Source organism: Numenius arquata, chromosome 2 (assembly GCF_964106895.1).
Source record: "Numenius arquata chromosome 2, bNumArq3.hap1.1, whole genome shotgun sequence".
In the NCBI taxonomy this organism is placed as follows: domain Eukaryota; kingdom Metazoa; phylum Chordata; class Aves; order Charadriiformes; family Scolopacidae; genus Numenius; species Numenius arquata.
Window position 1 is genome coordinate 66,486,632 of NC_133577.1, and position 18,067 is coordinate 66,504,698.

At 43.7% G+C, this 18,067-nt stretch overlaps 1 protein-coding gene across 1 annotated transcript in view; it reads right to left on the reverse strand.

The window, feature by feature from the left end:
• Positions 1–18,067, reverse strand: part of TMTC1 (transmembrane O-mannosyltransferase targeting cadherins 1) — a 144,623-nt gene that overhangs the window by 16,714 nt on the left and 109,842 nt on the right. Inside the window, exon 12 of the mRNA XM_074168877.1 lies at positions 3,172–3,315. Within this exon, the coding sequence (XP_074024978.1) occupies positions 3,172–3,315 (144 nt within the window). The remainder of the gene's footprint in view (positions 1–3,171; positions 3,316–18,067) is intronic.

Genomic DNA, 18,067 nt, shown 5'->3' on the forward strand with positions numbered 1-18,067 from the left:
TTGTCTCTTTACAGAATATCCCACAGGCTATAAATTTGTGAGGTATTCTGAACGATATTTATCTCAGTTTTTCAAGCTGTATCTCAACAAAACTGAATCTCTATAGAGGAGTTAAATATTTATATAATGGGAAACTTCAAAATAAAACACAAGAAAGCAGTATCAGGCTGCTCTCTGTCACTGATCACAGACCATGAAAGCGGAGAAAGAGATTTCTCACTTTTAGGTAGGCCATCTTTTGGGTCTACTTTAACTAAGAAATCTGTTGGCATTGTTTAATTATCTACTCTCCAATATTTGTAATTAGGCAAGAAGATGATGACATACAACTTTATTTTAGGGTATGTAAACAAAACCAGAGGCTTCTTCAGCCATTACCCTGCAATGCTTCCTGAGAACATTCATCTTCTGGCACATAGCTGTCTTCATTATGTACAAACAGAAAATGGAAACATCCTTTTTCATCTAGGACTTCCGCAGAAAAAAAAACTTGAGAATTCCACCCTGTGGTCCTCAAAACAGATTTTTACTCAAGCTTAAATCACAAGCAATGGATGCTTACATAGAGAGCTCATTTACAGGGAATAACGAGAGGCAGATTCCCACATGGGAACAGCAAACCCATCCTTCCAAAATCTTGGGAGTTCCCCTTTCTCAGCACTCCAGAGGAGGCGAAATCTAATATCCGCCATCAGATTTCCACACTGTGAGCAGGGGTGGGTATAAGGAACTCAGCAGAGTTCAGCTGGGAATTCCCCATGCCAGACGGTTTCATTACGTGCTTCAGTACAAGTAGTGCTGTTACTGGACATGCCTTAAGTGTCGCAGATCTGGCTCTTCCTGATCTGCACCACGCATCAAAGCCTCTGCAAATTGGACAGAAAATGCTTTTATGGCTTGACCATTTATCCTCTCTCTGCCATATGTTTAAAAATCAAAACACTCTTCATAATGTGTCATAGTACAGCCAGAAAGTAATATCTGCCTGTAATATTCTGCAGATTTTCATTTATTGCCTAGATTATACTAGCATTTAGTGTCTGCAGAATACTAGTTGCCCTATATACATATATATGAAAGGATAATTTGGAGAGCCAGGTAGAAAACAAATAAAGTCAAAGCTGTAGGAAGGAAACTTGAAATCCCTGCCTCATTCCCGTCTGGTCATCTCACAAGACACCTCATGCTCCAGCATGGCTGATGATCTCTGCTAAATTGGTGGATGATCCAGAAAAGGCTCTGGCCAAGGGATTTAGGTTAGTGTATTAGGGGAGACATTCATATAGGATCTGCCTGCAGAGCATCTGCTTCTCAAATTTGTTAATCCTTCCACCATGAACTATATCTATTTTTCAGCAGGTCTTTTAAAGCTGAATAGGGAGATGAGGACACCCAGTTTCCATTATAATTAATGCTATTTGTGTGACCAGATGCACTAGTGTGTTTTGGAAGCATAAAAACAAGTCTAGAAACTAGGAGCAAATGGATGTGGGAAAAGGGCAGGTGGAACCTGAGCGCTTTCTTTTAACAAGTTTAGCACAAGCATCACTCACCTTTAAGATACTGCAATATATGGCACCACAGAAGGATGCAGGGCACATACAGTCCAACAGGACACACAGTATCTTAACTATCATGTTAGGAAAACCATGACATGCACACAAAACAAACAGCAGCTCTAAGAGATTTTCCCACATGCCTCCTTTGTGCTCTGCCAGTGCAACAAATCCAGTTTCTACCCAACTGCTGGGTTGTAAAAGCCCATCAACAGGCCAGATTTAGGTGTTATTGACACAGGATGAACTGGTGCTGCTTCTGGCCTATGTCCTTTTGTATTAATATTTTAGATTTAAAAAAAAAAAATCGCAGAGAATAATAACTAAGGCAAACATGATGGATTAAAAGGACAATATGTATTTTTAAACAGCATTGCCACCTAATATTAATTTCAATCAACCAGATCTGATGAATAATACAAAGATCTTCCATTTCTCTTGTAATAAGACTGTCTTTACCATTTTCCTCTCTTGTGAGTATTTCCAGTAAAGCATTCACTTACTTTCTATTTAAGAATTACTCAGCTGCCATATTGTAACCCCAAACCATCAGGTTTATTTGTAGTATTATTCTGGTAACTTCTCCACTACCAAATGGACCAGGCAGAACTTCAACAATAGAGTTAATATCTGTCATATAAACTCACACTCAAAGTAAAATTTTAGAACCAGAGAGATCAAGTATGTTTTGATGAGACAGTGCCACTTTAAAACCAGCCCAACACTAAAGTGTGATTTACTCCAGAAGATTTACCAGAGGCCTATTTCCAGCAAAAGAGGTGTGGTTTATATCAGCAAAAAAGTACTTTTACTGCTGTAGATTATGCAGTTCTGTCAGCAAATAACATGCTATCCTCACAAAAACAAGGAGGTTTTTGCTGGTGCATTAGCAGATCTGGTCATACTGGGAAAGCTTCTTGTCTAGATTTAAGTTCAGTCTTTAGATACGGTTAGTCAAATTAATTTGCATTATTATGATCATCTACTATTCTCCTTGCTAAAGGCTGACATTCTAAATAACAATAAGTGAAATTATGAGCTGATTAACTTGTTTTCTTGCTCAGCAGAGTAACTCTTTAGGGATGTAAACCAGCTTTCCTCTCAAATCCAGACCCACCCCCTCTGCAATGGGAGGAACCTTCTGCTGCTCTGAGAATCTCAGAGTTGGGTGCTTATGCCTAAACTACGCATCGACCTTCCATACAGCTAATGAAGAGAAGCGGGAACTTGCAGAGGGAGATTTGCTGGGTCTGTATTATTTATTAGATCTGTATCAGATGCCTGTCTTTGAACAACATGGCTTGCTCCATTGAAAAGGCTTACACCTCTCCCTTGAGATGGGAGTCTCTGGTGACTAGCTGGGTTTAGGGGCCTCATGTTTTGATGCCTGTTTTGGAACAAGTGAATTCCCTCCAGCTGAAACACAATTGTAAACAGCACTTGAAGCGACGTGGCAGACGGCATTAGGATATCCAAACTAAGCCTCAACTTTGTGCCACACTCTTGGCTGGCAATAAGAAATAATGTCACTCCTTCACCAGCTGAAAAACCTACTTTGGTGATGTGTGTAGAGAGAATGTGAATTTCCTTGGTGCCAGTTCTGCACTCAACTTACTTGAGCAGGTTGCCGAGATTGAAGAGAGCTCGATTGTGCTGAGGGTTTAAGTGAAGGGCCCGTCTGTAGTAGTCCTTTGCCTCCACCACATCTTTGGTCAATGTCCCCAAGTTGTTGAGAGCACTTGCGTGACGAGGGTACAGTCTAGGAAAAAGGAAATATCAAGTTACAGACACTCATTAATTGACAAATAAAGCTGAAGTCACTAATGCTGCCACCACTGCTGTTTGGCATTCTGTAAAGTGAAGGATGTCAGCTAGGAAATACTGTTTTCCCTTCGTTTGCTGCAGGTCCTGATGGGATCCTGAGGAACCTTTTCATCTCCCAAAGAGATTGCAAATCAGATCTTCTCCTACAGTTCCTGTATGCCTCCAGAGCAAAAGGGAACACTCAACAGCTTTGAAAGCCTATTTTACCCTCCAAGCAAAAGGCAAAGTGACTAAAGCAGCTTGAACGTCTTTATTCAAAATGTTTTTCAAACAAGCAAGAACTGCTTTGTCAAAAATACATTTCCAATGGAAATGTTTTGCCATATACAGAAACCAACACAACACTTTTTAAATTGTTCTGTTTTGTCCTTTTTTAAATCAGTTTTCCACAACAAGAGTGATAATAAAGTGCAAAAGAAAACCTGAACAATGTTTGAAGCTGTTGAACAATGTTTTCAGGATCAAGCAAAATGATAAAAAAATCTGGAAACAGACTGCTTAACATTATGAATTCCCTAAGCTTCTAGTTGTATTTTTTGGCACTTGTTTCCATTCTCCTTTTAACTGATCTGTTGATCTTTACATCTACCTGTTTCAGTAATAACACTACATATTGGGCCCAGTGCATCTCTGCTAAAAACCTCCATGAATTAAGAAGCATGAGGTAGTCCACTCAGCTGCTTAAATTCTCAAAGTTGTGCCCCTGCATCGATATTTTCGTTTGTAGGTCTTTGACCAGAAAACACCAGAGGTGAAACTGATCCAGGGCAAAATTTAGCACCCAGAACCCTCTGTGTCACAGATGGGTGAAAACTGACGCTTGTTATGATAAAGAAACAAATCTATGAGAACAGCCCACAGAGGTCCCAGGCAAGCTGGGAGACCAGCTGTGTGAGTACCTCTGATGCTCTGGTACGAAACTGTACAGAGGTGTTTGCCCACTGAACTCCTCCAGATAATCATTTCATTGATGATAGGGAGGAAACAAGTTAAGGTGGTCAAGGCTTCGTTTTGAGATCTAGCTGCAAATCCTGCTGCCACTACAGATTTTCTATTTCGGACCAGGACAAGTCATCTGACATTTCTTTGCCTTAGGTCCCTGTTCATGGGAAAGTGATGCAGATAATGACATTAAAAGTAGTTGGCTATGATAGCCCAGGGTACAGCATGAGGAGGGGCATTTAAAGGAAGAAGAAGGGATTAAGAGTCTATAATACAGTCTGACTCTAAAGTTTGCAACTGGTTTTAATCTAAGACTTTGCATGGTGGGTTTTTTTTTTGCCTGGAGTTTTTCATTATGTCAGTTCAGCCCTGGGATTTTCTGTGCTTAAGTACCATGAATAATTTAGCATTTTATACACTGCTGCAACATTTGTATCAGTCACATTTTCGCTCCACCACACATAAGTGATTTTGGCAGGGTCTTACTTGGGGGTGAAGTTGGGAACACAGGAGCGAACTCCGGGAGAAGTGGACATGCACCAATAACAAATGCAGGATGCTTCCTACAACTAAGAGAAGGGCCCCAAAATCCTTTTTCCACCCAAGACCAAACCTAGCAGACAAGGACTGCAAAGCCACACAGTTGAGGAGAGAGCGTTCAAGGATGCAGCCACATATGTTTTTTAAAACCTCACCTATTATACTGACAAAAGATAAATGTAACAATCACCACTTATAGTAACTAACGACCGCAGACTCTGTGAACATCCCTCATGTACAGATAAGCATCCCATCTCTCAGTGATAACCACTTCTCCTGCTGCAAGCTCTCAGGTGCAGTTTATGTGCCTCAAGTGTCTGCACTGCCCAGTGTCCCTTCAGCCACGCTACCTGCACTCCCCACTCAATTGATTTTTGAAGAGTTCCCTAATTGATGTTGTCACAGAGGAGCAAAGAGTAGGAAATCCATGGCTAGACTGCAGTTGGCACAGAAACAGCATCACTTTCCATCACTGAAGCTACCCAGTGAGCCTGCACGTTTCTGCATGTGAGAGGCTGTCTGTGCTGGGAGAAGCCATCAGCAAAGGACAAGACGGTGATGAGGGTATGGTGTTGAGTCTTGACCTTGGCATCCTAAAACCCACTGGTCATCAAGGCTAAGCCTTCCCATCTGAAGCAGGCTGGGAGAAATGCTTTCTACAGCAACAGCAGGGAAGCAATGCGAAGGCCCAAGCTTGCTTGCTCTTGGGACGCAGCTGTGTGTGATACCTTGACCAGGATATCTTGAGCTAAGAATGTCCTGTCTACCTTAGGGCAAATGACCGAAGGCTCAGCCTTGTTTCTCACTTCTTCCATAGGATTTTGACATTGTTTTGGACCAAAAAACGTTTGGGAGTTATATTTTTGAGGCTTTTTTTTTCCAATTGGCTATGATAAAAGCCGTGCACTACTTCTGTCAGTACTCACACATAAAAACAGCTCTAACATCTGACATGAAGTCGCCTGAGTTACGAGGGGGCAAAAGTATTTCAGACAATTCTCGGGAAAGTCAGAAACAGATTAACATTTTACAGCCCTAAACCTGATAGTTTTGCTCTCAAACTTTCAGAAATTAATTCTGTTCTTGGCCTCTAGTGCTCCCATGACATTTTAGGCCCAGGAGATTTGCTTGCACCAATTTGGAGAGGAATGAAAACACAAGATTAAAAAGAGAACTGATTTCACCTTTAAATTGCACAGTTCTGACCAGCAGCACCATAAATATACTTCAAGGCTCAGCACTAAAACCTATCACAGGATGCAAGTACATCTCCCATGTATCCTGGGCTCTTATTTCTTGTGTTTTACATTTTTTTATTACATCTCATTGCCCTTTCCAAAAAACAGAAGTGAAAAACCAGAACCTCAGCTAGCACAAATTGTCAGCTTAAACCCGCTTAGCATCTGGCCCGAAGAACTTCCAACATTTGCAATTTTACATATCTGAACAAACATTAAGAGAAAAATCCGAGCACAGTGAGATAAGGCAATGTTGTTGAGCTTTGCCATTAGGGTTCAGTTCTTTATGCTTTTATTTGGAATATTACTCCATTACGGCAGTCGAGCAAGACGCCACTCAACTGAGTTCAGCCCAGAGCATAACGAAGCCCTAAGAGAGCATCACCTCTACTAAAGTAACCAGAACCACAGCCTGAGCCCATGACATTCCACACTGCTATATATTGTTAACATGATCCCTAACCAACACCACGCTCAAATCGTTCCCAGGAGTGGTCCAGGGCTGAGCCCAGACCAGGGTCTGGTCCCAAAAGCCACTTGGGCTCAGCCACTGTCTCTCGGAGGACACAAGCAGTTACTGAACGCTTGCAGGTCAATTTATGCCGTTAGCCTCAGGGCTAAAGAATGGGGCCAAGGCCCTTTTTTATGTATTAATATGGTAATGACTAACGGCCTTACTCAAACTGCCCTCTGTTCATCCATACCCACTGGTGTTAATAACAGCTTCCTGGGGATAAAACCAGAGTAGAACAAAGTCTTGTGGCTGGATTTACAGACCGTCATAAAACTTGACCACAGGTGACTAATTAAAGCAACATTTACTGAAGAACTTTCAGAATGTTTCTGCAAAACTTGTAAATATGCCATTTGCAAACTGGTTTGCTTTTTCCTGTATGTGATCTATTATTTTAATGAATGGTGACACACGTACATTTTTTTCCATTTTTATGTTATCAGGAGGTTTGTGCTGTTTTTCAATGCTTTTGGAATTGGTCCCAATGATTCCTGGTGCCTACCTTGCTTATTTTGACCATAGGCTCTCTAATGCAAAGATTGTCTCTTCCCCACATGTATTTATTTCTTGGAAGGGTCAGAAATGGAGTCTCTTTGTGCCACTATAATGATAACACTCAGAACTCAGACATTGTTTTACAAATAGCCAGGACACTCTGAGACACAAGGAATCAGTTGCTGGAACATATATACCTTGGTTTTGCAACTTCTCTTAAGAAACAAAGCTTTCTATCTGGACACACACGGAGCTGTATTTTCCATGCCACCGCCATTGACAATGGTAACAGTCTGCAGGCGATATCCTTCTTGCTATGCATCTGATTAGGTAGAAATTCCTCTAGGCTTCACCTAATCAAATGCAAGTGCTGCATTATTTATGAAAGAAAGCTGAATTTCATTAAACTTATTCTACAAGAAGCAGTTAATGTAAAAAAAACTTTCTCCTTTCTTTTAGAAATCAGAATAATTTTCTCTAAAAACCTACATTCACAGGTAATTATAATAGAAGTCTTGAAATGGCAAAATTACTTTAAAAAAAAAAGGGAAACCAACCCATAAAAGTATATTTTAAATCAGACTGGGATTTCATTTCTAAAGAGAAGACAAGTGGGATGTTTCCTTGTTGCAGAATGAATAATTCAAATGATTCCTCCGGTGCTGTATCTGCAATTGTCAGAATAAATTTAAGCAGCTTTCCCTTTAACTATTACAGGTATACACTGCACAAGAACTCCTGTTAGTAATTATCCCCCCTTCTTTTAGGCTAGCAAAATTCCATCTAATACCACTGAACAAAAGCCTTATTGACTAGCACAGTCAAGAGATTTCCAGTTTCACAAGAAGATACCAGGCATAAAACATATACAGTCATCAAAACACTGATGACCATTTATTTTGCTTTTTAATTTAATGCTATTACCTGAAATATTAGGTTTTTTTAAAAAAAAAATTGACGTTTTTTTGTCTGGCAACATATCTGAACCACAAGACAATTCCAGAAAAAAAGAGAAAGGGAGGGAATTTGTTGTCATGGCTACAACCTATAATCCACCAAGAATTTTAATTCTTTTAATTCAGAGAGACCACTTAAACAACTGGCAACCTCCGCTCACAGTCCTGCCTTTAAATGGCCCTTGGGCAAGTGCCAGCGGTATTCAAGGGGCAAAAGGCATTAGCGTGACAACTCCCCATTCGCTCTTAAAAGCGTTATGTGGTTTTTGCACAGCCATCGCTGTGCAGGGGGCAAGAGAGCAACAGGGCATGGGGCCAGACTAAGGTGCAATTAGCCTGGGAAACTACCACGAACAGCACGAAAAAGGTTGCAACGTTGGCTTTCAGGGGTCCGGGCAACCCCCTGCAGCCACCGAGTGATAAAAGATGTTACTGAAAACAGTCCAGAGCCACCTCTCAGAGCTGGGACAACCCTGAAGTGTTGCCCACTGACGTGACATTCCCTGATGCCCCAGCCTAGTGCCCAGCCCCTCGCCACCCTCCACGCACTGATGATAAACCTGTCGAAAGCATGTTCCCAGTGACTTAAAACATGAGACCTTAAAGCCATTATAAAAGCTGTAAGCAACACTGGCCATCATTAACCTAATGGCCATGCCACGGCGGCAGCAGCAGAAAGAAAAAACCCACCAGCATCATCTTTCACCATATTCGAAGGAGCCCCAAGCGTATTCATTTCGGCTAGAGAGAAAAATCAGCAACTGATTCAGCTGGGGAGATCCAGCGTGCCTCTATTTTGTTAATGCACCTTTTGAGTAAAGAATGCATTTAAACTTGGCAATTGCAGGGAACGCTCCACCTTTGAAGCAGCTGTGATTAATTACCACTGCTGCGCTGCCCTGAGAAAACAGGTTGTGTTGCCTCTCTCATGGTAGAAGGGGAAGAGGGCCTGAAGAGCCCTGGGACAGACCTCCTCCCAGCGGTCCTCCATACTGCAGGATGCGCCCCTGCTACCCACTCTTGGTTCTCCCAGTGCCTGTGCGACCCTACCGCCAACGCTCAGCACCCATGAGGCTCACTTCGGCCAGCTTAAGCGCACAGAATCAGGCCTTAATTACCCAAGCCCAATTACTTGCTGGCAGCATGGCAACTTGTTTTTAAGGCATGTTTTGCCCCATTCTAACACATACCGTAATATTTTATTGCCATCATTTTGCCAACAAAAGTAAGAATGTTACGTGAATAATGTTTCATCTGGGCCAAATTTTTATACTGCTTTTTTTGTATTTACTCTGGTATACTATTTCAAGCCAATTTTCCAATTTCAATATTACATCACACTCAGTTTCCTGTATTTACGTAAGTTCCCAGTAAAGCTCTACGTCAGGCTGGATTAAAACTTGACATGATGTAATTCAGAGACCAGTCATCCTACAGGGAACAATTCTGCTCTGGCAACAACTCAGGCCACGGCCTCACAACAGCGTGGCACCTTGTTCCGAGAGCTGCTCCACATGACGTGGAGACATGTAGGTCACGGAACCAGATCCGATGTCTTTCTCAAAAAGACCTTCAATTTGCAGCATTTGAATTCCTTTTATAGAAGGAGAGATGATCCTGCACCATTAAGCAGCAGCTGGTTTCTCTTGAAGAGTTTTAGTAGTTGCATCAATATTTCCTCAAAGGTAACACCCTCCTGCTTGGCAGAAGGTTTGTGGCAGGCTGGGATTTTTTACATTTCTTTTTTTTAAAAAAATGGAAATCCTGTTGAAAGTCAGACAAGTGAGAGATCTAACGCTTCTGGGTTCCTTTGAAAGCCGCAGGCATAATCTTCTTCAGTGAAAGCATGACAAAGCAGCCAGACTCCTGGCTGTACACAGCATGGCCCAGCACCGGGTATTACATCACGCCTGATTCCACATACTCAGCTATGAGGTGGTCCAGCTCACAACGCTAGGAATAAAAAAGGGAGTTATCCCACCCCAGCATGGTGCTGGAGGCTTTCAGAGCATCCCTGAGCAGCTCTGCAGGTCCCATTAGGGTTCTCACTGGCATCACATGGACCAGCTCGGTCCTGATGGAGGTCCTGCTCAAGAAGTCAGTGGGGATCAGTCAGTGCCTGACCACCAGTGCCTACAACTGTTTCAGACACCCACCCAGGGTGCTGCTGAAGGGCAGGTACCCCAGATGCTTTGGGTACCCCAGCCGACCTCAAATGTCTTCTACCTTCTAGTGGGCAGAAGTCACCCACATTTTGGCACTGAGCACCTACAATGTGGACACTGAGAGACAGTGCTGCTCTCTGCCATGTTTCCCACGTGGCCTGGGACATCTCTGTCTCTCAGGGTCTCCATGCCCTGTCCCTAAAGTGACAGTAATAAAACTTCCCTTCCTCATAGTATTGCTTCTCTGCTCACAGCAAAAGATCTCTGCGATGATGACAACCTTCAGCTACAGTCAGTGGCTGGCACAGCAGGATCTTGATCTCGGCTGGGACCTCCAGAGGCCAATACAGTATAAATAGCAAGTGCTGAATCGCAGCCAGGGATCGGTGGAAGGAAGACAGGTCCCGGCTGTATGGCTTCTCCCCCTGCCCAACAGCCCAGTCAGCAGCAAAAGCAGCCCGCGGATGCCCTGCCACCGGCAAACCCTCTCACCAGGGTGGGCCTCCAAGGCTGATGCAGAGAGCACAGGGCACAGCAGCTCTGCTCTACCCTACCATCAAGGGAAACCTCTCCAAGACAGAAATGTGAAAAAAAGAGAAGCTGAACAGATTTAATCTGTAGATTGACAAAAGCCCCATGAATTCTTTGAGCCCGGCATCCATTAAAAAACTCCAAACCATATCCAGAAGCATGCCATTTAAAAAACAAACCTGTAGCAGTTTAAACAATATTACCATTTATGAATTTTCATTAAATTTTCAAACTTGGGTAGGGGTAGAAGCTTAAGATCTAGAGCTAAGGAGAAAAAAGGATTTTAAGTCAAACAATGTCACAGCTAAACATAAATAAATAAACCCACTCCTGCTAAACTCGCATGTTCCCTCAATGCCAAGGCAACATGAGGTTATCAAACTGGGCTGCCAGCTTATACTCTCACATAAAGAATTTATGCAGGATCCGTGTAAGTCCTGAAAATCCCAGAAACCACTCAAGCTCAACAAAGGACTAATAATTCATGGCACGCCTGAGATAAAGAAAGCATGAACAGTGCAGGTGCCTCTGTAGAGCCCACAGAAACCAGAGGGACACCACAGCAAACAGGAGACCATTGGGTGAGTTCTTCAACCAAATCGTTACGTGAGGGGATGAAATAACAACATATATCTCGCCTAAGCAGATGGGGTGAAATCACGCCTGTCATCTCCCAGGGCTCACAGGTGCTGGAGGAAGCTGTACAGCCCCATACTGCCACCCGTGATCACGGCTGTCTAAGAGATGTCTTGGAGTTGCCTCAGTCTTCAGTGTAAATCAGAGCAGCCCCATTCCAGCACCACCCGAATTGCTCGAAGGGGCCATTGAAATGTCTGGGGATAATGAGAGCACCACAACTTCTACTGCCAAGCCTTCACAGAAAGTCTCACGGTTATCCTTGACAGATGCACGCTGGTAACCAATTTTTCTGCTGCCCCTTGGTAAGGACTGGCGAAGGCAAGTCTCTGATGATTTAGCACGACAATCATCAGTGCTACTTGGTCATTCTTTGAGCAAAGTTTTTATAAAGATAAGGACAACAGGCTAAAAAAGCCTGTGGGAAAAAGAAATGGCTGTGGGAACAAGTAATTAACCCTTGGATGTGAAGTTCATCAGCAGTCAACAGTGAAAAGTAGACTTGAACACCTGCAAAATACAACCATAATTTTCTCCCTACATAGCCCACATAAAAATCAAATTAGATGTCTTGTCCCAATAAGACAACAACTTTGCAGCTTCATTAAGGAAGTATTTTCCATTCCCCAGATTTTTAGCATCAGTTCCCGATATGTAAGCAGTCAGAGCAATGACACAGTGTCTGAGGAAGGCTATAGAACAGTCATTCTCATAGAAGATGGTGGCTCTTCTCCAAGAAGATGCGTTTGAAAAGCCAGCAAGTCCCTGAAAGACAGTGTAGAAGGACCTGCACTCACAAGAGAAGCCATGGTCTAGGAAGGGACCCTGCCAGGGGTGAGTTATACTTGTATCTGTCCGTGCCAGCAGGGACATCCAGCTTGCGTTGCTGTCAACGCAGTTACACTGCACACATACTGCCTCTGCATCCAGGCTCATGGTTGCACTTAAACCAGTTTGGGTTTTGAGTAAATAAAAGTCTGTGCCTTGACTGATCAATATTTCATCACTAAAAAGCAGAAAAACTGAGCAGAGGTGAAGTACACCCCAAAACAAGCAAGGATTAGCACTTCATAGAGAACAGGTTCAAAAATAAATTACACTGGTTGAAGTAATTTGGCCATCATCCCATGCGCTGTGTTGTAAAGGCCATTAAGTCTCTGATTCAAATTATCAGGCAGCCTTTTCAGCCATCAATTACTATTAAATCACTCAACAATTTTGTCTAGCTTCAGGACAGCCACCATACACGTACACGAGAGCACCAATTACCCCAAAAGCCTGTTGTCAAAGCGCGATTCAGAAGAACACCGCACAAAGATGTTTCCGGCTCCTTGGATGTGATCTGTAACATCCACTAACAGAGGGTATCATGTGAAGTCTCTATGAAGATATTTCATCAAATGCCTAAACCAGAGGGCTTGCTCCAAGGGCCTGACCTAAGTAACATTAAGTGTCGGAAGGGCACTCACGGTTTCGGGAGCAAATGCAGCCCCGGAAGCCCCAGCAAAGAAGCACTGCACATTTTTGACTCACTGTAAAAACAGGCTAACAAATGGTGCTGGTATTTTAATTCTTTCCAGAAATAAATCACAGATGGTATCCAAGGCCACCTGCAGTCCACGCTGAGAGGCATTTTCAAGGCACACACACAGACACACACACACATAAAGGGCTGTATGAACACAATTTTTTTACTGCATGGAGAGTGCAATTTAACCGAATTTAAACAACCCCAGATACTGTTGATTTAAGATATATGAAAACCCAGTGGGAAGGTGTGTGGGAAAGCTTAGCAAGAAACCTGAGTCTCCCTTACAGCATTAGGGCTTTATTTCTAAAGTGGAGTGAGGAGAAAGAGCAGCCTCGCTTGTTTCTTTTCTACCCATTCCAGTGATGTTATGCACCAATCTTATTCTCTCAGTGAGGGATATGGATATTGTACCCACACTGCTTCTTCCTCCTTCCTCCCCCATCTAGCACACATTCAAGTACCAAGTATACATAAGAATGATCTCATGACACTTCCTGATACCACAAACCAGTACTCCCCATTTCCCTGCTGTGAGCAATGACCTAAGCCATATTATTTGCAAGCTGCAAGAGCCAAGCCACACAATGTTCAGACTGGTTCATCTAACCTCTCTCCTCTCTCTCAAGGCTGAGCATCAGAGCACCTCCCTAAGAAGCAAAGCAAACGAGCCCGAGGATTCCTGCTCGCTGCCTGGAGGCTCCCTTCTCTGAAGGATGCCAGAAGGGAGAATGGAGGTTTCTGCATGGATCTGCTGATGGCAGGTTGGTCCCCTTCTTGCTCTGTTTGGTCAGCAGCGTTTGGCTGGGAAAGTCCAAGAGGAGCTTGTGGCTATGAACCCGTTGATGGACACGTACACACACACAAGCACACTGCAAACGTGTGTGCACTCTCGTGTACACACACTGGTGCATTTATGCGCATAAACTCATAGTATTACATATATGGTGGATACCTCCTGCAGGACTCCATACTATTGGAGTATGTACCACTGATGGTAAGAGTCACACACTTGCCCATGCCTCCCTTGGGAAATAGCAGCACCCCAGATTGAAGCTCCAGGTTGCCCCAGGGTGCCTGATGCTTGCAGGGCCAGCCTGAGTCTCCCTCTCTCCTGGCCTTACTGTCTGTATTTTTTTTCTCACCAGCACTTTTCCTTTTTCAGTCCCCCATCTCAGTTCATTTCTGCGACTTTCATCTGAATATTCTACTGAATATTATTGAATTAAGGGCAAATCTATGTTTTTATGTCCAAAAGTGCAAACATGAAATTTTAGATGTTGACCTTTTGCTGGACACAGAAATGTAGCTTGAATAGCACAGAATTATTATTAGCACATTTATTCACCCAACTCCAAGAAGAAACACAGCAACCTCCTTCAGCCCCACCTGCTGTTGCTCACATCGATCTGCCATCCGTGGGAAGCATGGCGATACAGAGGGTAAGATAGAGCTGTTCTGGGAATTAAAATTTTGAAGGAGTGCAACTGTAGCAAGGAAGGTGAATTTTTTTCCCTTCATTGTTAAAAGGGTTATTAAAGACATAATGAATGTTCATCAAACGGGTTTTAAGGCTCTGCTGTTTTACCCTCTTTGCATGTCAACTCATGTGCGTTCCTGAGGAGCGATAAAACAATCTCAACAGCAACATCAAGCAAATAAGGCTGAGGAGAAGCAGGACAAAAGCTTGGTAACTATCAACAGCAGCAAAAATGTCTTCATTAGCACATCAGGGTTTTTCTTCATATTTGCGTGAGGTGGCACAACCTCATATTCTCACTCACACAAAAGTGGCGAGACAAGTTTTATTTCAGGTAAGACCAGCACTGTTTGATCTCCAGCAGCAGGGGGTCTCCAGAATTCCTAGCAACAGTCGCAGATCTGCAGCAGAAGCAGCAGCAATAAGAACGTTAAGGCCAGCTTTCAGAGTAGCCACGGTCAGCTCGCATCTCAGATGGAGTATTCCTGGCCTTTACTTTTTGCAGGAAAAAAACCAAACAAGCATCTCCTGGGGTCGCTACCATATGTCAGCTAGACCAGCGAAGTAGTCTATTCCAGCAGTGTGTTTTTCTTGTTTTACTGAAGGTAAGATGAAAGGTTTATAACCCACTGCTACAATTGCAGAACGCCAGCTGTTCATCAGGTCTGCTTTTACGAGTAACTCATCTCGCATCTCCGAAGGGCTCCGCTTCCACTCTCCTTTTAGAAACTCAACTTATGATAGGAGCTTTTCCTACGCACACACAACTTTTTTTTTTCTTTTCATTCTCTCTCCCTCTCCGATTCAAATGTTGTCCTCCAATTTTGCATTTCGTTTCAGTTTTCATTTCTCCCGCTCTTGGACAGCATGATTAAATTGCGCTAATTACCTAAGCCTAAGGCAGGGTGTTCTGTCACTGGCCCCTGGGCTGGAGTAAGGAATGAGTTTTTTGACGGGCCACCTGCAATGACATCAACAGGTGGTTGTCAGGATCAGTTGCCAAGTTTGCCTTGGAAACCTGCCCTGCAGTTTCGCTGTCAGAGAAAACACATTATTCTACTCCACCATCTCTCTGCCCTGAAGTTAACAGAGGTACACCAACACGTGCCAGCCGAAGGTCCTGCCTGCCTTTCAAAGCAGGAATGGGAGCAAGCCACTAAAGCACCGGGGATCGACTTTCCCAGGATTTAGTCTCAATTGGTATTCTTTCACCACGTAACCTGTGTACGCTTCAACATCTTTTCCCACAGCTACAGCGACAACATCACCTGCCTGCTTCACAGGAGCTATGGGTCGCTTCGCTAAACAGCTACATGGCAACCGACACTTCTGGCAGAGAAGCAGGGAGGGGAAACGCATCGTTACGTTGGTGGAATGGTAATTACGGAGCGGTTCAAGCAGCCGAGTGCCGACTGACAGGATCACTTTTGTTTAGCAAACAGTTAGGCTCATTCACCGGAGATCAAGCAGACCTACACTGTAATTTGGCACAAGCTTTAGAAGCGAGCTGGAATGATGGATGAGCCATCACCCACGTGCCTCAGACAGAGCTGGTACGGGGTGACACTGCTCTCCCTTCTCCTACCTGCCATGAGCTCCCAGGTGGTGGCGGCGGCAGTCCGTGTCCTTATTGACTCCATTTCCTTATTAATTCCCTTATTGATCTGTTCACTGTGCACTAGGCAGATATGATATTTTGATCTCCCATTACTTCTGACGACGCTGCTGCTGGATTGTTGAAGCATCTTGAGCAGCTTGCACTTTCTGTAAGTGTGGGTCCACCCGGACTCCCCCACAGAGCAGACACCTGATGAGGGGTTCCTGGGGGAAAGTCAGGGAAGCTGGTTGTGTTAGCACCTGAGCTGCTGGTCTGTCTACTCCCTGATGAGGAAATTCACGGTGCTTCTGCTTCCCAGCTGTTCTTCCATTTTCAGGTCAGGCAAGTGGCCAAAAATACCCTGAACCATCAAAATCTGGTCAGGATATTACAGCTACTACTTCTTTCTCTCTAATTGTAGAGTAATTGGTCTACAATCCGAGCAGCGATTGCACAGCTGGAGTCTGTGAGGATGGGTAAACAACTTGGACATGAAATCTGTTCTTATCTGTGATACCTGCCTAAGGTCTTCCACTACATCCATCACCATGTTGCCTGTCCCACATCCATCACCTTCTCCACCGCTTCAACACAGCCAGCATGCACGGGCACCTTGTGGAGGCAACAAGGCCTACACACAACCCTAGTCATTTCAGAAGGGGTATGTCTGAGGGGAAAACATGGAATGTAATTCTCAACCAGAGAACACCTACTACACTTTTTAATTACACTTTTATTGCTTATTACACAAGTCCAAAATGATTTCCCTGTGACTGGGGTGAAAAGAGAGCACAAAAATAAGGAAGGCTTAAGTGCAAAGAGATGAGGTGGTGGGACCAAGTAATGCAGCTTCCCAGTGATGGAGCCAGGAGGAGACTCCCAACTTCTGGTCTGCACTGCTGGGTCAGATGGCAAATATGCAAGGTGGGGACAGGGGCTCGCTTTTCAAAACTGCCAACTAATACTGAAATTACTGAAGTAACTGGAGCACTAGCACTGATGTCACTGAGACACTGAGCACCTAGAGAAGAGCTCGGTTGGTTCTGTGTGGCTCCAAGCTCCGAAGACGCTTTGGATGCTCTATAAACAATAATACCATCAGTACAAATTGTGCTATCTAATAAAGTTGAGGAAATGTTTGCAATCAGTTCTCAAAACAGACTCTTACACAATTGAAATACTGCAGAGCAGAAGACAGCATTATAATTATAGTAAGTGGGAGCCGCTGAGTTAGAGAAGGGCAAAATCTTTTGTCAGCAAATCCCATTTACACAAGCAGAGGCAACATCGGTAGGAGCACAGAGCAGTTATGTTATTCTGTGTACTAGTACCTGCACGTTCACTTGCTGGGCTTGGATAATATTTGTGAGTCCCTCTGCTTTTTAACTTCCAATAGCCTTTTCCAGTAAACTGGAGAAAGTTCAGAGACTAGCTACAGGAATAATTGGAGGGCTGCAAAAACTCGCATAACACTGAAAACACCAGCAGCTACATCAGTGGGTTGTATCAAGCAGCAGGTTAAGGGAGGAGTTGATCACTCCATGGAAAACAGACTTTTGGTAATGGGCTCTTCAGTGTGGCATTTAAAGGTGTACACAAATCCAGTGACTGGAAGCTGACGTTAAACAAATCAGACTAAAAATAAAGGAGGACATTTTCAACAGCCAAGGTAATTAACCTTCAGTACTATTTATTGATGGTTGTGTTGGATTTTCCATCCCTGGAAACATTAAAAAATAGGATGAAGATCTTCCTAAATGACTTCCTAAATGCCCAGCGTGGTAAAACAGAACAGGATGCTGCTCAGAAAAGCTAAAAATCACCTTCACCCAGGTTCAAGCCCTCCTCAGTGACAATGAACTCCTGTCCTCCCAGCTTAACCTGGGTGGGTTAGGAGCCCTTGGAGAGCCTTTGGAATAACCCTGTCAGCTAGCCAGAGGACAAAACATAGACATAATTTCTGGATTTTCCTGCCACACGACATGTCAGGAAAGAACATTTCTTGTACCTTCTGACATGCCTTACGGAGCCAGCTCTGCCCTTGCTGTGCATCAGAGCCACTCCT